This window comes from Anguilla anguilla, chromosome 17 (assembly GCF_013347855.1).
Source record: "Anguilla anguilla isolate fAngAng1 chromosome 17, fAngAng1.pri, whole genome shotgun sequence".
Classification (NCBI taxonomy): Eukaryota; Metazoa; Chordata; class Actinopteri; order Anguilliformes; family Anguillidae; genus Anguilla; species Anguilla anguilla.
This window is the reverse complement of record NC_049217.1, coordinates 23,737,252-23,758,912: the sequence shown is the minus strand read 5'-3', so window position 1 is coordinate 23,758,912 and position 21,661 is coordinate 23,737,252. Positions and strand designations below refer to the sequence as shown.

The 21,661-nt window shown below is 42.4% G+C and overlaps 1 protein-coding gene across 4 annotated transcripts in view; it reads left to right on the top strand.

The window, feature by feature from the left end:
* The window catches only part of LOC118216533 (E3 ubiquitin-protein ligase rnf213-alpha-like), a 47,478-nt gene that overhangs the window by 2,340 nt on the left and 23,477 nt on the right, over nucleotides 1-21,661 (top strand). The window contains exons 1-27 of one of the 4 annotated variants that reach the window (XM_035397793.1): nucleotides 320-456; nucleotides 885-1,006; nucleotides 1,619-1,743; nucleotides 3,219-3,370; nucleotides 3,598-3,768; nucleotides 4,455-4,657; nucleotides 4,859-5,148; nucleotides 5,976-6,235; nucleotides 6,671-6,886; nucleotides 7,002-7,194; nucleotides 7,584-7,639; nucleotides 7,937-8,111; nucleotides 8,344-8,496; nucleotides 8,949-9,047; nucleotides 9,357-9,479; nucleotides 11,202-11,385; nucleotides 11,741-11,914; nucleotides 12,155-12,307; nucleotides 12,555-13,168; nucleotides 13,722-13,881; nucleotides 14,218-14,435; nucleotides 14,572-14,709; nucleotides 14,855-15,019; nucleotides 15,108-16,389; nucleotides 16,889-17,070; nucleotides 17,715-17,870; nucleotides 17,981-21,568. In XM_035397793.1, the coding sequence (XP_035253684.1) occupies nucleotides 919-1,006; nucleotides 1,619-1,743; nucleotides 3,219-3,370; nucleotides 3,598-3,768; nucleotides 4,455-4,657; nucleotides 4,859-5,148; nucleotides 5,976-6,235; nucleotides 6,671-6,886; nucleotides 7,002-7,194; nucleotides 7,584-7,639; nucleotides 7,937-8,111; nucleotides 8,344-8,496; nucleotides 8,949-9,047; nucleotides 9,357-9,479; nucleotides 11,202-11,385; nucleotides 11,741-11,914; nucleotides 12,155-12,307; nucleotides 12,555-13,168; nucleotides 13,722-13,881; nucleotides 14,218-14,435; nucleotides 14,572-14,709; nucleotides 14,855-15,019; nucleotides 15,108-16,389; nucleotides 16,889-17,070; nucleotides 17,715-17,870; nucleotides 17,981-21,568 (9,318 nt within the window). In that variant the 5' untranslated portion in view covers nucleotides 320-456; nucleotides 885-918. Of the gene's footprint in view, nucleotides 1-319; nucleotides 457-884; nucleotides 1,007-1,618; nucleotides 1,744-3,215; nucleotides 3,371-3,597; nucleotides 3,769-4,454; nucleotides 4,658-4,858; nucleotides 5,149-5,975; nucleotides 6,236-6,670; nucleotides 6,887-7,001; nucleotides 7,195-7,583; nucleotides 7,640-7,936; nucleotides 8,112-8,343; nucleotides 8,497-8,948; nucleotides 9,048-9,356; nucleotides 9,480-11,201; nucleotides 11,386-11,740; nucleotides 11,915-12,154; nucleotides 12,308-12,554; nucleotides 13,169-13,721; nucleotides 13,882-14,217; nucleotides 14,436-14,571; nucleotides 14,710-14,854; nucleotides 15,020-15,107; nucleotides 16,390-16,888; nucleotides 17,071-17,714; nucleotides 17,871-17,980; nucleotides 21,569-21,661 lie in introns of those variants that run through there. The other 3 variants (XM_035397791.1, XM_035397792.1, XM_035397794.1) reach the window with 3 other exon arrangements.

Sequence of the window (21,661 nt, the reverse complement as noted above, 5' to 3'; positions counted from 1 at the left end):
GTCTGATTAATTTGCTAATTTGACATGCAAGCCGATACCATCGCGCAGTTTGGAAATATTTTAATTCAGATGATATTCAGATAACTACACACCTAGTTAGATATCTGAAGAGCATCACAGCTAACATTAGTTTGCAATGTTGTCAAACCAGTATCTCTGTTTAAGATCAACTAAAGCTTGTTTATCATGCCTGATGTACATTTTATGTTAGCAGTTCAAAGCAGGAAGTACTGTTCTAAAGTAACTTTTCTTGGCGTCATGCGTTGCTGAGTGCTTTGCCGCGATTGGGTATTTTTTTTGGGTATTTAAGCGCCAGCTTACTTTGCTTACTTTCAGCTTGTCAGTAGGCTTGACAACAACTGCATGAATCGATCAACACCTAATTTTGCATTGCATCGTATTTTTTGTCACTAACTACCTTGCTACAGTATTACAAAAAAGATAGGCGACTGTTCTGTAAGTACTCCCGCTGCCTGTGTTATGTCGAAGCTCACCTGCAGTTGTAGCTAGACTACTGGCTGTACTTCACATTGCTAGTTTCAGGAGCATTCTGACGGCGTTATAAATTTATACAACGCTGTAACGAGCTATAGTTGCATAAAGTATGTGTGAAATGCGCTCCTTTCTTACTCTGTTTTGTCATGGGAATGATCACATGAAACGACTTGTAATAGGTTTGGAAATTAGTTTATACGTGTATTGGCTTGCTAGTAACAATGATCTAGTGTCGCTGCTTGGTCTAGCTAGCAATTTCGTTTTTAGCTAGTTCTTGTCAGATATCAGTCGCAACCCACCACTTTGGCAGAAATGAAACTGAAAGTTAACTGCGTGAGTCTGCGGGCGTAGTCGCTTTATTGGAAATCGCAGTAGCTGCTTTCTTTCAGCATCAGAAACTGCTATTGGTGGTGACCCTACGAGATGAAATGTCCAGAATGTCAGCACGCTTCGGCGGAGAAAAATGCCAAATCCTGTAGCCAATGCGGCTTCAGGTTTGCCCAGCTCTCAGGTAAGTGACGTGATGGTCTTCGTGTTAACATTTACGATATGTAAAATGTATATACATTAGACACAGGGATTGGATATAAGTAATCAATAACAGAAATTAGTTAGTTTCTAAAGTGAAATTACGCTTAATTAAGCCTCGTAAGGCAAAATCAGTTTGTAGAGTTGGCAAAATTGCTCTGTGCTCCCAGTTAATATTTTTCTAATTACAATTCCCAAGAATATTATTTTAAAACCATAGTTCACTTTGTTGTGGTAATATTATTTCAATTTTAGTGTTTGTTTTTAAGTGGCCCAAAAGTTTCATTTACAGACGCTTCTGTCTTGCAGTGGCATCATTCAGTCTAAATCAAGAAAACACACAAAGTCACTCCACAGCTTGTACAGCGATGCCATGCCTCCACTACAACTGAAACAATATTTTTTTAAACCCAGAAAGCAAACTATCCATTTAAGCCACAATAAATATTACCGGAACATTTTTGGTATGTTTTTAAGTATGGATCATGCTATTTGGGAAAAGTGACTGCGATAAAAAGTTAGTTGGACTCAGCAGGGAAAGGGGATAGAGATGATAGAGTGATTGACGGGTGTTGACTAGATCTACTGACTGCAGGCCAGCCTCAACAGAAACCCTCTGTTCCTGTGGAGGAGGAGAGGATGGCATCGATGGTCACCGAGACAACAAATGCATCGGCAAAGCGACCCAATGAGGAGACCAAGGGAAACCCAAAGAAAAAGGTTCTGGATTTAAATGCACAGTATATTGATTTTCAGCTTTAATTTATTATGTATCATTTAAATCATGGGTTTTTTAACAGGGCATCTGCAGACAACTGGGGGTCCTTGGAAAGTACTGTAGGGGATCCCTAGTCAGACCTGATATGCATTGATTATATATATATATATATCTATGTATGTATGTATGTATGTGTGTGTATATATATATATATATATATATATATATATATATATATATATATATATATATATATATATATATATATATATATATATATATATATATATATATATATTTGTCGTTACAGTGCAGTCTACGTTTTGAGTAATTTACCTGTACGGCAGTCAAATGAAAAGGCATCCAGCCCCTGCATCTCTGGGTGCTTTGATCTGAGGAATTCTCAGTTGCAAAACATTTTACTGGATCAGCATTATGTAAACCTTAGGTTCTCCGTAATACATTGTAATCATGTTTTGTATTGTTGGAAAGCTGATGTCATGTGGTACAAGTTGGTGTCTGTGGTGGTGGGGTGCTGGCTGTAGGTCTTAATACCTATGGGTCAGCACCCAGCCGGGTGCGAAGGTTAACCCTGTGTGGTATGCTTACAGAGACAGCACAAGCAGGATCAATCATGTACTGTTTTTGCCTTATCTTTGCATATATAAAGGGAAAAGTGTAATGGTTCAGGAAGACTCACGGTCTCCTATGCATCATATGCATATAGCCATTTAACTACACACACACACTTTGGCATTGTTATATTTTGCCATTATTAACATATGTACAGTAAATTGTGTTCACTTTAATTATGTTTTTTTGGGGGTTTTTCCTTTATTGGATAGAACAGTGTAGAGAGACAGGAAGAATTAGGAGGAGAGAGGGAGAGACGTGCGACCAAGGTCGGCTTGCAATGAGCATGTGGTTAGCGCTCTATGGGCTGTGCCACTAGAGGTCCCCAAATTGTGTTCACTTTAACCTGCCATTCCTCTTTGACTCTTACCACTGCACACCTAGCAGTTTTAAGGTCTTAACATACACTTAGAACTCAGGATATCTGCATATTGTAGGTACTCGCCTGTACACTAGTGTCGTAGCAAGATACACAATTGTATTTATGCAGGCTACACACACCAGAGGCATGTCTGCATCTACCAAGATAGATAGCGATCCGTATAGAGAGCCACACTACAGGCGGAAAGCAGTCTCCTCCTTCTATGCATAACTGTTGGCACAGAGGAAAGGTTAAAACGTTATTTTGGAGTCCGTGAAACTGTGCGTTCCTTCGCCACTGCCACTATTTGGAGTGTCTGAGGGGTTTCTTACAATTTCTATTTAAAATATTGTATTGTAAATGGATAATTTCATTTAAAAAAATAGTGTGATTATGTTACCTAAAATTAGGATCTCTGCTAATTGATTGAATGTATAATTTGGGATGAAATCCCAGGTTTAATTCTGTGCCTTACCTCAGCAGTCCAAAGGACAGGCCTCGAGCCGGACGTCCAGCGGGACCGACCCAAAGGTGGAGCAGGAGCAGCTGCAAAAAAAGTCTTCCAGCTCCAAAGAAGACCCCTCCCAGGGAAAAGAGACTGATACTGACATGAAGGATGCCCCACCTCCCAAAAGGTAGTCCCCAACTTTTTACAAACATAACTACAAATAACATAATAATAATAATGATGAAGTGATGTATTTTTATTTTTCAGCCAACATTTGTTTCAGACATTTTTAGGGTCGGAGCTTCTTCCTTAAGCCTGAGGACCTTTTCATAGTGATTTTTGTCCCCCTTGCTCTCTCTGTATCAGGTAGTTTTTTTAAATGGTGACCGATTTTATTGTGGATTTATGTTCCAGAATACCTCCAACCAATCAACAGATCCCGGCCAGTGACAGGCTCACCATCTACTTCCACGCTGTGTTGTCCAAGGACTTTAAGTTCAAACCGGACAATGACAGGATTTTTTTGCGGGCTGGAAACAGGATCGGCAAATGGGAAAAAAACGCTGTTGAACTAACAGTGTCTCGGTACGTTTTCTCTTTATATATAAAAGAATAGTGGCCATGACTTTCTTTCCCTGCACCATGTGTGTCTGTGTGTCTCTATGTACTATGTCACTAAATGTACTGTGTTGGTTTGTTCTTGATGCCACGAAGACGAGTATCACCAAGAGAAATTTCTGTGCATTTTCAAACTTGGCAAATAAAGTGATTCTGATTCTGATTAATATTGAACGTGAAATCAGAACAAAGGTAAAGGTGATATTGTACAATGGGCCCACTGTGATACAAAATCAGGGTTATTATTATGGTAATTTTTGCATCACTTTCTAGTCAACACTCTTTACTGTCTTTAGTTGGGACATGGCCTGTGTTCAACAGGAAGTTATGTAAATGTGACCAGAGGTGCCCTAATTAATTTTTTTGTGGCAATCATGTATTAATTGATGTTGCTGAATAACCTTGTTCGCTGGTGATCAGTCCTCATTGTAACCGCAGTGCAGCGAATGGGATTTTGAATCTTGACACACAACTCACACTATGCTGGCAGTATGTAAATCCATTTATCAGTTTATTTGGTGTCTCCTGATGGCAGTCTCTTAACAAGCAGTGTGACTTATCAGTGGCCTTACCTAAAAGATTAGGAGTGCCATGTGGTTCAATGTAGACATGGGGTATTATTAACTGACTGTTCCATATGTGTGTATTTCCAGGGATCTGGGAGACCATGGATTTTTTGTAGAAGGAAAACTGATGACAACCAAAAAAGAAGCAGTTTCTGTTTCCATACCATACAAATATGTTGTGTATAAACACAATAAAAAAAAGTATGAGTATGAATACATCTATAAAGTGGACACAAAGCAAACGACCAACAGATGTCTCTGTGTCAAGCCGCATTTGCTCAATGAGGAAGGTATAATTCTCATTTGGTTTTTTGACATTTTTATATGATAATTTTATCTCCTCTTCAACATTAAATGAAAACAATCATGCATAAAATATGCACTGATAAACACGTACACACGTGGCTTGTTGAGTTGTAGAATGAATTCATACCATTTTCTGTCCTGTAAATTAAAATATTTATTTTCTTATTTATCTATTTATTTTTCAGGAGAATGGCACCAATATGATGACATCATTTGTGTGGAGCCCTCCAGACATTTTATTTCAAGGGGTTTAGCATATGTTTGGCCTGATCAAAAGAAAAACATTATTCAAGGTCGTGAAATCGCAGGAAGAATCATGCTCGGAACTATTTTTGACCTTCTTAGTACCTGGAGTGAAATTAACCTGAAGAGTTTCCTCACTCAGCTTAAGCAGTTCCACCAGATTTACGCAAACCCATTTGTGTATGAGGAAACCCACAAAAAGTGGTACTCCTTAGATTATGGTGAAAAAGAGGTAAGTAAACTAAGTGCTTTTCAAGTTCAAGAATTGAACTACTAGTTATGAGTAATCATACTACTACTAATGCAACTAATAATAATAATATAATGGTAGACTCCATTTATATGTTGGCTTTCAATGCCTCAAAATTAATTACAATAATTGGTCTCGTAGAAATGTGGTCACACCCCCCACAACAGTAGTAAGTGGTAGCCATTTTGTTTCACGTATCAACAGAGATAGAGCCAGCGAGAATCATTAAGGTAGTTGAATTGGGGATGTATAGCAGTAGTATATGTTGGAGTGCAATACATTGCATTACATTTGTTTAGCAGATTATTATCCTGTATGACGTAAGGGTATAACATGCTTTCACCTGATTAATGTGAGCAACAGTGCCAGACCTGTTTAACAGCTTTCCCAGCCCAGTGAGTATCGATGCAGCATGACAGTTAACCAAAATGCAAGTTCGGAATACTTACAGAGTACATCCATTACAAGCCCTAAGAATGGAAGCATAAAATCATTAAAATATAATTAAAAAAACCCATAAAAATACCGTAATTGAGTTGTGGAATGTGGGAGGGCAATGGGGTGGTGTTGCATTTGTATGAATAAGGCACATGGGGAAGTATGTGTACGACAGTGGAATGTATTCCCACACTTTGATGAAAATTGTAGACCTAGCAATGTTTTGTATAGGCTGAGAATTGAAAAATAACTTTAGAAACAATAGCAATGTCTGTAGTTGCTAAGATTCTGTGTGACCATCGCAGAATGATTCCGTACAGCAGTTTAGAAAAGGTGCAACGTGAGATCCCGTTTCTATTTCCTCCTTGAAGGTGAACCTCCTGCTAAAGCAGGTGGTGCTGGAGAGCGTGACTCCCCAGTTGGGTAAGGACAGCAGCGGGAGGAACACCTTCATCAAGGACCCATTGTATGCCGCCGTGATCGTGCTGTACATTTGGAGCACGTACAAGATCAGGCTGGATAACAGCGAACTGTCCCGGCTCTGCGTTGAACTCTGCCTGCCAGAACTGCCCAAAGATGACTTCATCAGATACTGGGCAGATTTTGTCGTATCGTTTTCACATATAAAGAAGTAGGTGCATTGCTTCTGGTTTTTTGTTTTGCATAGAAGTAGGTATAATGGGTTAATTCCTTTTTGATGTTTTTTTTTTTTTTTTTTTTTGCTGCAACCTGATGGTTGATTGGCAGATTTAGTTCAATATTTTATTTTAAAAAGTGTTTGCCGAATTCTGTAATGTTGATTGATTTGGTCATTGAGCGAAGCTAATTTAAATGTTGTTCACAGGAAAATATTCCCCAGTTTAAATGTGTAAAGGTGTGGTACAATAATAGCTACATTGTGCATGTGTGCAAGTTTACTTTGAGAAGTGAAATAAACTCTTCTGATGGAATGTACCAATGTTTTTATAGTCTTCCCTATTATTGCATACTGTACTATTTCTGGTGGAAGAAACGGGGTGTTGTCATGGGGGGGACCACTCACTAATGTGGGGGGCTTTGTCACCAGACTGCCTGAGATGGTGCTGGCGCTTGTTGGTCAGGTAAATACGGAGGGCATGCCACACTGGATCCTGGCCGTTCCTCTGCTTCACTTTCTGAGGGGGTCGTCTGCGCCCTTTGAACCTGTCTTGCGCACCATCAGCACAAGATATGAACTCCCCTGGGCAGGGCTTGAGGGATTGAAATTCGGCAGTACTGCATCCAAGTCCAGCCAAGATAGGAGGTACGCTCTCTTTCTTACATTATCATACATTATGCATAGTGTCCTGGTTCAGGCTTTGACAGGTAAAGAATGATTGTTTTACATGCATGTCAAGAGTTTGTCTTTTTCTTCTCAGGGCCATAATAAATATGATTAGAAAGCACAAGCACCTGCTTGAGGCGGACGTGCTGCTGGCTCGATCGTGGATGTTGGTGATGACTGTGGAGGAATTGGTTGATTTCTGCAGTATTGCCCAGATTGACTTGCTGGACATCCTCCAAGCCTTTTGTCTGAAGGCCCCAGAAGAGGTGTCTCACTCCAGTTGCACAGTAAGGACCACCATTCTCTACTCATTGGTTTACTTGTCTGGTGCATTGACCCTGAAAAATTAGAGCCTCCCTAAATTAAAGTGTGCCAGAGTATTCTTGTTTGGTATCCATTAGTCTGAGGTGCTATCTCATTACGGCTACTCTTTTTTTTTTTTTGTAGTGTTATGCAACTCTGGTCCTGGAGATGATTTGGGCTTTTGTTCCATCCAAACCCCTGAATACTGAATTTGACAGAATCCTTACGCTTAATGCAGGGGACCATGTGTTTCAGATTCTTAGTGTTTCACGAGATGAATATCCACACAAAGAATATTCTGACCCAAAGACTTGCGCTTATGATACAACATGTCGTATTTGACAGTAATCTGTGTTTTATTTTGGTCCCACAGCATGTGTCTGATGTACTTGCACATATTCTGAAATCCCTTGTAGAACAACAGTACAGGTAACTTTTTAATGAACTCCATAAAACATTTTTCTGTTACAAAACAAATGTACCAGTAAATGCATCAGTTTAAAAAAAAAAAAAAAAAAAAAAAAAAACATAAATAAAATCAAATGATCATAACTGCTTATCAACTACAGTGTCACTGGTTTCAGGAAATGGAAGCTACATTTCCCCCCTGTTTTGGGGCCTTTATGTATATTTACAGTTCCATACTGTTTTTGTCAGTGACACCTGAAAGACATTCTCTTGTAAAGGTCAACTGTTTAACTGTATTTACAATGGCCTTAACTGCAGTTTGCAAAGTGAGGACTATGGAAGAGCTTGCCTGACGACAGCAATAGAACTATTGGACAAAATCTGCAAAGGAGTCAAATCTTCAGGTTACACGCAGAACTTTACCGAGATCCCCGTGGCATGTGTGAACATGGTTGCCTTGGTTTTAGAATTTTTTCTGTCCTGCCAACCTCAGGTATGTAAAAAAAGAAGCGCGCACATACGCACAAACACACAGTCCCAAATAAATGTACAAATACGACTACAAAGCAAAACTTGTGAAAAAGGGTAAAAATAAAAAATGAACAAATAATAAATTGCTTTATAGGCAAAAACCCATTTTTTTAAAAACACATTCCGATTGTTCATGTAGCTGCTGTTTCTGCTCCGAGTGACATCACTAACCAGCCTGTGGCTGCACATTTCAGGAGTCGACGGATGTCGGCGGAGCCAAGATGAAAGCGAAGGACAGAGAGCTGCTCGGAGGGGCCATGAACATCATGAGGAGATGGGTCAGTCAAACCTTCCGGAACAAGCTGACCACCGGTTACGTGCAGATCAGCCTCACGTCCGAAATCGAGGTGAGGGCAAACAGGGAGGGCACCTTTCAAACTGCCGATTCTTTGACTAATGATGGGGCCGCAGATGTGGCAGTGTGGAATCGTGGTTTAGGAACTGGGGTGTTGCCATTCTACCCTTGAGCAAGGTTCTTTAGCTATACTGCTTCAGTGGAAAATATCCAGCTCTATAAATGGATAGTATGGTATGTAAAAAATGTAATCTATGTTTGTCGCTCTGGATGAGATCAGAACAGACTCTAATTTGAACCTTAATTGTGTGTTGCTGTCAAGAGCACAAACTTTTACCTGATTTGAATTTTTATTACTTGTGATGTTTCCTTTGAGAATATTAATATAAGGATTACACATGTTTTTAAATGATTTCAAATGACATGTGACCAGAGCCCTGTGTAATGTCTAAGTTATTAATATTTTTAACCATGCTTTGACACTGACACTTTTGTGATTATTAGATGTGGAACAACGTCATTTCTCTCAGTTTTAAAAATGAGGAATTCACAAAGGAATGGAGACAATTGTTTACAACAGATTTTGAAGGAAAATTTGAAAAGGTGAGAGGAGAAGTTTTAAATTTAACTTTCCTTTCCTGCAACTATACTGTATAACAGGGCTGCCCAACACTGTTTCTGGAGATCTACCATCCTGTAGGTTTTCACTCGGATTCTAACAAAGCACTCCTCATTCAACAGCTAGAGATCTCCTTGTGCTGCTAATTAGTAGAATCTGGTGTGCCGAAATAGGATTGAAATGAAAACCAAGGAAGGTAGATCTCCAGGAACAGGGTTCGGCAGCCCTGCTGTATCACAAGTCACATAGTGTGCTATGTTCAATTTCTTACAACCAAAATTGTTTCATTTCAGGAGTCTCCATTGGACCAAGTTGTGATCTACTGTTCCAGTATTGAACAGATTGGTGACTCGTATCCCCATGTTGCAAAGAGCATTGAGAAGTGTGCCCTCCAGGCAGTCAATTCCATTTGCCAGGTATCCTGCAATCTGAATTTTTAGTGTTCTTTTGCTTGCTGTTCTCCATGATTTGTGAATGGCCACTCAGGCTCAAGCTGCAATTCTCTTCGCAAACCTTTGTCATCGATTCTGTAAAACACAGACAAGCACATGCTCCCGCAATGTCAGCCAGCTTCTTATCACACCAAGTCGGGGTCACGCAGACATGAGTTGGAAGTGGATGCTTCTATGTGGGGCTTGACAGGCGAACATAAACCTTTTCACTGAAGTAGTTTAGGCTAACCCCTTCAAGCAAGCCTCCTAGTGGTCAGCATGCCTGTATCCTGAGATAGAAAGTCAGATAGATATTCAGTGCTCCTGCAACCAAATTATGAGTGGAAACAGCCAATACTGTGTTCTAGCTTTGTTAGTAGACAATACGTGAAACCTGTGCCAAATACAGACTTTTCAAGTGCCGCCATTTCTTTGGATAGGTTTTTGGACCCCTAGATATCCATCCCCCTATACTGATGAAAAGATAATTCCCTCTTGAAAAGCATGCAAAAGTGAGTTCCATGAGTCAAAACGGTTAATTTGTAGTGAAATATATGATTATCTTATGATTTTCATCAATGTACAATTTAGACATTTTGAATAGATTTGGAGACACAAAGGGACACCAGGATACACTGCTGACATGTTGCTTCCTAGATCTCTAGTAGTTTTGCATATCACACTTGTAGTCAAGGAGTTTATGATCCTGGAAATATATAGTTTTACCTGTTTTACGTTTACCTGTGACTCTCAGTATTTATTTGCAAACTTAAGGAGAACAGCTTCACTTTGTGGTTTCTGGCTACAGACATTTGCCACTAATATGGTCTGTATTAAGTACCAGACCGCAGGGGCCCCCATGTTCTTGAGGAACAAAAACAGCAAGCAAGCTATTTTCTTTCCTTCCTGTGTGAGGATGGAAGAAGAATACTCTTTTTATGACTGATTAATGGACATTTAGCTGTATCTCAGCTCCCATCCTTGAGTACTAGTTTCACTATTCTACCAGGTATCTAACTAAAAACAGATACAAGATCTGCCAACACATTCTTTCAACATATCATTGTGTTTCATATATGTCTGCTTTTTCCTTGTAAATAATAAGCCGTTAATTGTAAGTGAAATTAGACTATTTCTGCCTGTTTGTGAATATTCACAAAATGGTTGCTTTCCAAAACGGCCACTGGTGGCATAGTGTACAGTTCTTAATTAGTGAACAACCAAACCATAAGTGAAAAATATATCTGATTTGCCCAATGGTGAATTTCTGACATATGAGGTGACCCACTCTATGTAGAATAAAATAGCTCCTTCTAAACCTGTGAAATAATTTGTCTTTGTCTCACGTGAGTATCCATGATTCAAAATATATTTAATGAATATATATTAATATTCATTTTTTAATGCACTGACTTATTTGGTCAAAAAGATTTTGTAGTGCACTTTTAAGTACCAAAGGGGTGTAGGCAGCTTCAATGGAGGTGGGAGTGGGAGAGGCGGGGTATTTGCCTATCACAGTTTTTTCAAGTGCCAACATTGTGATATAATTTTTTGACAGATCGCCCAGCCCTAGCTGGCTTGAATAGACTTTTTCACACATATCATGACTTCATTTGCCAGTCCTTGCCCAATGGAATGTATAGCACATGTCCTGGACATGAAAATATGCTCTTTGTTTAACTATTTTCATTTATGTTTTTTGTACAGGCCAAGGCAGAGGCAAAGCTTTTTGAGAAAATCAAGATAAACTGGAAGTTTGGAAAGCTGGTATCTGCCATCATCGAGAAGTCCTGGCCCAGGGATGCTAGGGGGCATTACCTCGAGGGAGAGGAAGTGATCCTTCAGCACATGCTCAACTGGACCGCTGCCAGGGACATCTTTAAACTGCATGGTACTCTCCCGCTTTCTCCTGCCATGTGACTGAGAGTTTGCATGTAATTTTAATTATCAATGTATTAGATGTGTTGCAGAATCTTATTTTAACATTCTTGGAATTAATTTTTTGGTTTCGGAATTTGATATTTCAGAATACATGCCCAGTAGTTGAAAGTCTTATTGAAAAGATTTGTTGAAAAATAATTTGAAATCATTGCTGTCTGTCGACTAGTGATGTACAACGAAGGGGTGAAACTCAGTTGAGGTGGAGAAAGAGGGATGATCAAGACTGTGGTCCATGCTTGTCATGATGTTCCTTCATGAATTGGTTCTCGTTTTTTCTTGTTTTTGTCGCTTGGTTCTCTTGCTAGGTGTGGATGAAAAGCTGACGAACAAGCTCAGTGATGAGGCCAGTGAGCGAATGGCTGTGGCCAGCTCAGGATTCACCTCCATCTCCCACAAAGTGTTCACGGGAGCCATAGAGATCAAGCTGCTGAATCAAATCCTAAAAAACCAAACAACCTTCATTGAGCTGCTGAAGATAGGTAGCTACTGGGTTGAATTCCTGTTGTGGAAGTACCTTTGCTCCATGCATAACTGTAATCTCTGTAAACTGCTAAAACAAGGACAAACGCTGTACTCCTTAGAGGTTAAAATAAACAGGATTCTCTCTGTAGTTGTTGGAAATTAATTGGTTTTTGATTAGGTCATTGTTTTGTGATTTGATGATGACTTGCCTATGTGTTGGTGAAAATGGATGAGAATGTGGAACATGCATTTTCCAGACTGCCTGTCGGACAATGAGAAGTGCAAGGACAGCTCTGCCATGAGGATGCTGCTGCAGTGGAGAAGGGACGAGGTGGAGGCAGTGTATCATGAGAGGAAGCTGGTGGAGAGTCTGATCACCATGTCCCACAAACTGCAGGAGCACGTCGCAGGTGAGTGAGTGATACAGTAAGCGGGTGAGTGATAGTGACTGAGTGAGTGATAGAGTGACTGAGAGTGAGAAAGCCCATATACACCTCACTAGTTTCTGTGTGTGTTTCTGCGTCAGTAACACATCACTGGACAGTGTATGCATGGTTTTTTGCATGTGTATGTGTATTGGTTAGAAGCTCAAAGAGCATGTTGTCTCTCACTGTTAACACATGTCCCCCATCTGTGTGTACCTCCTTTTCAATGCAGTCTCCATGGATAATCTAGAGGAAAAGCTGCAAATTAACATTGAGGTGATGACTCTTGACCAGTTCATGGATGTTCAGAAGTTTGACACTCTCTTGTCTGACCCGACCAGCGTGGTCACCTTCTTCAACCTCGACCAGAACACAAAAGAGATGGCGAAAGTCCTGTGCATGTTGAAGGACAGCTTTATTTTTTGCATGTGTTGGGAGAATCAGGCAAAAGAACTCTCTAGGAGACACCCCCACAACGATGGTGAAGATGACAATCAAGAACTGGTGGCCACGCTCCCAGTGATATACAGTGATATTTATCAGCTGTCGTACGATAAATATCTGAAGATCTACTCTGACCTGAAAAGTGGGGCTCTCAAACTGGGGGAGGTGGATGTCATCTTCAAGGCTTATAAAGGCAAGTACAAAGAACTGAGGGATGAGCTGGCGATCATGTGCTGGACAGACCAGTCGGAGGAACGAAACTGGATCCAGAGAAGGGTGGGACAGATCGAGCAGTACCACGGGGTCCACCTGGCTGTGGAGTCAGCCCTGGTCATCAAAAAGGTCAAAGACACGCTCTGCCTTCAGGGGGACTTCAAGGTCCTGGACATGCTGCTTGAAGTTGTAAGTGATGAAAACCTTTGGACGCTATGTCCATAGTACATTACAGTAAACAGTACAGTTCCTTTCAGGGACATTGCGACACACTGGTTGCCAAACTCCGGGCCAGGACCCACTACTGGGTTGAGATGGGTCACAAAATGCATTACATGAACATTACGGATGTTTGCTTATCACAATTATGATTTTAGATAAATGATATCATGTCTATATCAAATCAAAAATGATATCTCATATTTAAGCTTGTGTTATAATTATGGCTTTGTCACAGAAAATGTGTTCCTCCTTTGGGGAGCATTTGCTATCTTTTTTGTAAATTCAGTAATGCATCAGGTTGGAAAAGATATATGAATTACAAAGCTTCCATTACAGACCCCTTTATAGTTTTTAATAGGCTGTATATAATGTGTATGCTTTTAGGATTCTTTTAAATGTTTTCTTGCCTGTGATCTTGCTTATGAATATCCTATTATTGGTATTATTGTGAAATCATGCAGAATTATATCAAATAGACATCTGTTCAAGGTCAGGGTTTGTGCTTTTTTTAAATCTTCAGGCTGATGTGAACTTTAAAAATGAGAGCCTGGACCGCTTTGATGATAACTTGATTCAGGCCAAGAGGGACATGGTGGAAATCACTGAACAACGTCTCCTGTGCTTGCAAGAGCTCGGCGAGAGAAAAAACTTTGTCATGTGGGTCAAAGAGGCCCTGGAAGGTGAGGCGAGGGTAGATGAACATGTCATAATTATGTATTTTTATTATGTAGCCTACTTTGCTTTGCTCAGCGGACACCATTATCTACAGACACTTGTGTTTTTTTCAGATGCAAGTACGAATCATTGATACAGCTGGCTATATATTAAAGCAGGTTTACTGGTGAAGCTTAAGCTCCTTCACTCAGTCACCCACTACAACAGAAGAATATAACATTTCACAATGACAACAGGTTCTTAAGTCCGTCTAAGCTTATCATTTGCCTTCATGTACAGAACCTGGGTTTATTTGGAGTTGATGTAGGTGAATCTACATGGTTTTCATGTCTTAACCGCAGATATCAATGAGCTGAAGGTATTTGTGGACCTGGCATCCATCTCGGCTGGAGAGAATGATCTGGATGTGGACCGCGTGGCCTGTTTTCATGACGCTGTTCTGGGCTACTCCCCCATGCTGTACGAGCTTAAGCCCAACTCTGGGTTTGATGTCTTCAAGGAGACACTGGAGAAGTTGTGGAAAGCACTCGACAATGATCACAACCTCCCGAAGAAGCTGGTAAGATGAGCTTTATCATTTTATCACTTCAAGAAGGAGAGAGAAAGAATGGAATATACATATTTGTTGGAATATTCAGTGTCCATGCTCAAAGTAAAAGGTCCAGCTGAGTCCAAGGTTATCCTCTCCATTTCAGCGAGACACTGCTCGCCACCTGGAGTGGTTGAAAACAGTGAAAGAAAGCCATGGCTCGGTGGAGCTGTCCTCACTTTCCTTAGCTTCTGCCATCAACAAGAAGGGCATCTACATCATCAGCGCGCAAAACCAGAAGAAGGTTAGTCTGTCTGTCTTTACCTAAATGAAGGGGTGTAAACCCTCTGTTATGATTCCAAACAAGGCTTATTTTTTATTTGGATTTAGTTTATTTGCTTATGCATAGATGCTCTTATTTGAAACCAAGCATTGGTTGCATGTTCTAGTTGAGTCTGGAAACAGCCTTGAAGCTGAAGATCCCAGAGGAGCACGAGGAGGGGCAGGAGATGCGCTGCTATTCGCTGGAGGAGCTGCGGGAGTTACAGAACAAGTTGATGCTGATGTCTGGGAAAGGGGAGCAGGGCCAGGGTGAGGTGGAGCACTTCGTGGAGGTAAACTACAATCAGACTGCTTCAGCTGTAGTTGCAGGTTTAAGCTTCTATGTCATAAGCCAACTGTGAAGTTTTTTGTGCTTCTCAGGTCTTTGCCGGCATCCAGAGACTCACTGTGGCCTTTATCGACCTGTACACTGCCGGGAACCCACTGTTTCGTCACTGGGAGGCCAACATCAATTGCAGTGCAGTCAATGGAGATGGCATGGCGGGCATCATCATGGACTTCAATCTGAACACTGCGGTGGGTGAGATCATGCTGGAGGGCGACATGCTGGAACATCTGCTTGAACTGTGCAGGAAGATGGAACGGTGCTTGGAATTCTGGAAGGCCTTTGTGGACCAGCAGAGATCCCAGCACTACTACCTCAACTACTTCTCTGCAGAGCAGATCGTCTACCTGTGTGACAGACTGACCCAGACGAAAGTGGGGAAGCTGGATGGCCAGGCCCTAATGATGCTGTCCTTCATCAGGCCCAACTGTGGAGTCCATGATCTGAGGCAAACGTGGCATGAGCTCCTCACCATGGCTCCAGAGCAGAACAAAGACATAGACTTTCAGACCTTTGTGGAGAAGACTAACAACATGGAAGCAGGTCCCACATTTGAAGAGGAGGCTGCTGACCTGCCGAGTCTTGTGGAGCGGGCCAGTGGCTCACGAAAGCTGGATGTTGTGTGGAACGCCTATATGAGGGACATGACGAACTTCCTCCCAGACTCCCTGGATGTCAGTACCTTGGGGAGGCTGTTGGAAATACTGGGTAACCAAGAGGAAGGTGATGACGATGATGAGGATGAGGTATTAATGTTAGCTGTGAGGAAGGAGAATTGCGTCTTCCGGACCCTTCCAAATGGTCTGGTTTGTGGGCACCCAAACCTTGTCATTTGCCCACGGGCTGAAGTCTTGAAGTCGTGCATCAGCGTCTACATGAACAGCGGGCATGAGCCACTGCCCACCTACGATGAGGTGCTCCTGTGCACCGCCGCCACCCCCTACGAACAGGTGGAGCTGTTCCTCAGGCGGTGCCTGACTGCTGGCTGCAGAGACGAGAAGATCTACACCCTCCTGTATGCGGAGGACCTGGCCTACGAGGCCAGCTACAGGGTGGAGCAGCTCTTCCAGAGGCTAGAGAAGCAGTGCTCTAGGCCCTACATGCTGGTGATCATCTGCAGCGCCGACCGGGAACACGCCTATATCCCCTCTGCCTTCAGCCAGTACCGGGTGCACATGGTCCCCCTGGAGTCCCTGGAGAAAATCCAGGGCTACCTGTCCAAGCACTATACCGTCCCTTCAGAACTGCCCAGTGCCGCTGCTGTGTTCCGAGACAGGAAGTTTGTCAGGGTTGTGACATCCAAAAGAGCAGGAGTGGGTCAGTGGCATCCAGTCTGACATTAACTGCCCAAGGGGGTGGTTGTACCCGAATATAGTAGTGTTAAAATAATATAAAATTGGAAATGCTATCATGTGCCATATCAAGTTTCTTTCTTTGGACAGTACAGTGTAACTCATTAGCTCAGTTATTAATGTGAAAATTAGGCCATATTTCAGTAGTTGGTTTTTTACATCTGCACTCTATTTCCTTACGTTAATACAACCAATGTTAATGGCACATAGTCATCATTTCTTTATGTATTGCTGTTGCTTTTGACGCTGTCTGTTTCCTACACATCTTTTGAGAGATCAGGAGAACGCTTGTCCCTGACCTCTTGGCGGCCATCATAAATTGTTTGCATGGTCTGGAGCTTATATAAAGGCTCACAAAATTCCACTTTAACTTGATGGCTTTTGAATTACAGCAGTGGTGTGGATCATGGTGTAAAATGTGCAAATGAAGCCCTTGCTGATATCTGTCGTGCTGTGCTTTTCAGGTAAATCTCTTTACATTCAGAGGCTGTACGAGGAACTTAGGAAAACCACCAAGAGACCCTCTCTGCTGAAATGCATTCGTTTGATTGATCCAAGTGTTGATGAAAACGTTGTCCTGCAGTCCTTGATCAGTAGCCTCCAGAAGAAGGAACTCACAATCTTCCATTTTGACATCACATCCTCTGTAAGCATTATAAAATTGCCTGGTGTGATTTAGCTTTTAAGAGAAAACATGTTTTAAAATACAGCTGTCTTAAACGGGATGTGTGGTTTTTGTGGTTTATACGTGCACAATCAAGCATGCTTGGAAATTGGTTTAATTTTTTGGAAAACAAGCAAACATAACAAATTTATCTTAGAGGCAAATTCTATGCAATACAATACGCACATAGCTTACATATAAACTTTTTATAGTTTATATGTAACTTTATATGTATATATATATATATATGTATATATGTATGTGCTTGTGTACATATATTTATATATACATATATATGTATGTATGTCTGTATAGTGTGTGTATATATATATATATATATATATATATAATGTATATGTATATGTATTTTTATCACAAGGATTTCTCTTACTTCATTCACTGTAATGACATCTTTGAGTGGTATAATGCCCAACTGACATCGTCCGTGAAGTTGGGTTCACTCTTTCTTTCAGGATAATTTGCAATTCTTGAATAGCAAAATGCATAAAATACATTTGACCTTTTTTTTAACCATATAAAATTTCTAAGTTCAGTATACTGTATTTATTTTTTACTTAATGTTATAGTTAATGAGCTCTGATTGCTTTGTGTGCTAAATATTGCAGGTGCGGAAAGGCCTGTATGAATTTCTATTCAAATTGTTGGTGTTGCGCTACCTGATGGATTCCGAAGGTCGCATGTGGAAATGCAGCAACACCCATTTGTATGTCATTGAGATCTTGCAGTTCATGGGAGATGTCTCCAGAACTGGCAAAAGTACTGTAAGTTTCCATGACACTTGGCAACAGTATCTTTTTGCGCACACACAAAATTTATTTTTCCAAATTTTGCTTGAGAATTAATTTTGATTTTTATTTGTGCCTCCTTACAGCGTTCACATGCTCAGTTTGCCTTCTTAGATGTCTTTCCAAAAGTCTTTTGTCGTCCCCCGAAAGAGGTCCTGGAATTGGAAATGCAGATGCGAGATGACCCTTCCATGAAGGATGAAGACCCACTTATGGACGACCAAGAGTTCCAAAGTGAAGCCTTCCAAAGACCCTATCAGTATTTAACAAGGTTCCACAATGGCATCAGTCTGGACGAATTCAGGTACAACAATGTCGAGGGGACTCACGTACAGTGCCTGCAGATGCTTTTTGTGTACTGTGGCATCGTGGATCCTTCATGGGCTGAGCTGAGGAATTTTGCATGGTTCCTGAACCTGCAGCTGCGAGACTGTGAGACGTCTGTTTTCTGCCAAATGGATTTTGTTGGGGACACCCTGGGTGGTTTCAAGAACTTTGTGGTGGACTTCATGATTCTGATGGCTAAGGATTTTGCCACACCCTCCCTCAGCATCTCTGACCAGAGCCCAGGGAGGCAACTGGTGGACCTATCTGGGGCCACTGAAGCTGACCTGGCCCCCTTCCGTATCAGAAAGCGGTGGGAATCTGAGCCACACCCGTACATTTTCTTCAACGATGACCATATATCCATGACTTTTATTGGCTTCCACTTGAAGGTGAATGGGCAGAACAGCGTTGATGCCATCGACCCCGTAAGGAAGACTGTGATCAAACCAAATGTCATGAGCCGGGAGCTGTATGAGGGACTCAAGTTGCAGAGGGTCCCCTTCAACATTGACTTTGATCAGCTCCAAAGAGGCGAGAAGATCGAACGCCTCTGCAATGTTCTTGGCATCCAGAGACGTATGGATCCAGACAAAACCTATGAGCTCACCACTGACAACATCCTTAAGATGCTGGCGATCCACATGCGCTTCCGATGTGGCATCCCTGTCATCATCATGGGAGAGACAGGCTGTGGGAAGACCAGACTTGTTAAGTACCTATGCGAACTGCAGAGGAGCGCGGTCCCCACAGACAACATGAAACTTGTCAAAGTCCATGGTGGGACCACCTCAGACATGATCTATGCCAAAGTGAGGGAGGCAGATGACATAGCCTTGTTCAACAAGCAGAAATATAAGTTGGACTCCATCCTATTTTTTGACGAGGCTAACACCACAGAGGCTGTCAGCAGCATCAAGGAAGTCCTCTGTGATGGCACTGTGAAAGGACAACCCCTTACTCAGAACACTGGACTGCAGATCATTGCTGCTTGCAATCCATATAGGAAGCACTCGGATGAGATGATCCAAAGGTTGGAATCTGCTGGATTGGGATACAGAGTTAGAGCCGAAGAGACTGACGACAAGCTGGGATCTATCCCCCTTCGCCAACTGGTGTACAGAGTCCAGGCCCTGCCCCCAAGTATGATCCCGCTGGTGTGGGACTTTGGCCAGCTCAATGACTGCACAGAAAAAATGTACATCCAACAGATAGTCCAGAGGGTGGTGGACACTAATTCAATCAGAACGCAGTACATTGAGATGATTACCAACGTCTTGTCTACCTCGCAGAAATACATGAGGACGAGGAAGGATGAATGTAGCTTTGTCAGTCTGAGAGATGTGGAACGCTGCATGCAAGCTTTTGTTTGGTTCTACAAAAACCATAGAATGTTTCTGGATGAGATAGAAAACCCAGAAAGAAGTGGGAGACTGCAAAGATTGACTGAGAGTCGCAATCCTGTTGAGTGGTCCCTTGTGATGGCTGTGGGAGTTTGCTACCATGCCTGTTTGGAAAATAAGGACAGCTACCGGGAGACAATCTGTAAGCTCCTCCCTGAAATGAACACGCCCCAGAAAGTTGCACAGGAAATTTCGCTCATGCAGGACCTCCTTCTGAGTGGCTTTCCCCTTGGGGAAACTATTGCTAGGAACAATGCATTGAAAGAGAATGTGTTCATGATGGTAATCTGTATTGAGTTACGAATCCCCCTTTTCTTAGTGGGGAAACCTGGGAGTTCAAAATCCCTGTCTAAGACACTTGTAGCAGATGCCATGCAGGGCCAGGCTGCACACTCGGAGCTGTACAAAAAACTGAAGCAAATTCACCTGGTCTCCTTCCAGTGCAGCCCCCACTCTACTCCAGAAGGAATCATCAACACCTTCAAACAGTGTGCCCGTTTCCAGGAGGGCAAAAATTTGAGGGAGTATATCTCTGTGGTGGTGCTGGATGAGATTGGCCTGGCAGAAGACTCCCCCAAAATGCCTCTCAAAACTCTTCACCCCTTGCTGGAAGAAGGCTGCATTGATGATGAACCACTGCCACACAAGAAAGTTGGTTTCGTTGGCATCTCCAACTGGGCCTTGGACCCGGCTAAGATGAATAGAGGCATTTTTGTGTCCCGTGGTGACCCAGATGAAAAGGAGCTAATTGAAAGTGCAAAGGGCATATGTTCCTCTGACAAGATGGTCTTGGAGAAAGTTCGAAGCTACTTCCAGCCTTTTGCCAGGGCATATCTGAATGTCTGCCAGGAACAGGGTAAAGGTTTTTTTGGCTTACGGGATTACTACAGCCTGATAAAGATGGTGTTTGCCATTGCCAAAGTCTCTACCCATGAGCCCAGCCCAGAGCGCTTAGTGGAAGCAGTGCTGAGGAACTTCAGTGGCAAGGATAATGTGGATGCAGTCCGCGTCTTCATCACCGGACTGCGTATTAGCCCAAACATGGAGAGCATCAGCGCCATTGAGCTTGTGAGACAGAACATCTCAGCCATCGGCCAGGATGACGAGTGCCGGTACCTGCTGGTTCTGACAAAAAACTATGCCGCTCTCCAGATTCTTCAGCAGACGTTTTTCTCTGACCAGCACCAGCCTGAGATCATCTTTGGCTCCAGCTTCCCCAAGGATCAGGAGTACACCCAGATCTGCCGCAATATCAACCGGGTTAAGATCTGCATGGAGACTGGCCAGACCATTGTGCTTCTGAACCTGCAGAACCTTTACGAAAGCCTCTATGATGCCCTCAACCAGTACTATGTCTGTCTGGGTGGCCAGAAGTATGTGGACTTAGGACTGGGAACCCATCGTGTGAAGTGCAGGGTGCACAAGGACTTCAGACTCATTGTCATCGAGGAGAAAGAAGTGGTCTACAAGCAGTTCCCCATCCCACTCATCAACCGACTGGAGAAACACTACCTAGACATCAACACTGTCCTCAAGAGTGATCAAAAAGGACTTGTCCTAGAACTAGAGAAGTGGGTGGGACTGTTTGTGACCCTTCGTGGCCAACACTCCATTGGTGCACGCTTGCCTAAGTACCTACCAGTCGATGTCTTCATTGGCTACCACTCTGACACCTGTGCTTCAGTGGTCCTGCAGGTGACTGAGAAGCTGAAGGAAGAGTCAGAGATGTCTGATTACCATAGACACATCCTGGATGAGGCCAAGTTGATCCTGCTGGCCTGCGCCACCCCAGATTCGGTGGTGCGTCTAGACTCCACTGCCCTCCCCAGCGGGGAGACTGAGCAGCTGGCTCACGTGTACTTTGAACAGCAAAAGCACAGCTCTCTGGCTGACTTCATCATCTCTCACACCCAGCAAGAGGAGTGGTGCCATGCGTCTTTCACTGAGGTAACAGAACTTCTGCCTATGAAGAACAAAGCAGACCCATTAATCCAACTGAATTGCCATTGTTCAGGCATATCTCAGGCATACCTTTGTCAC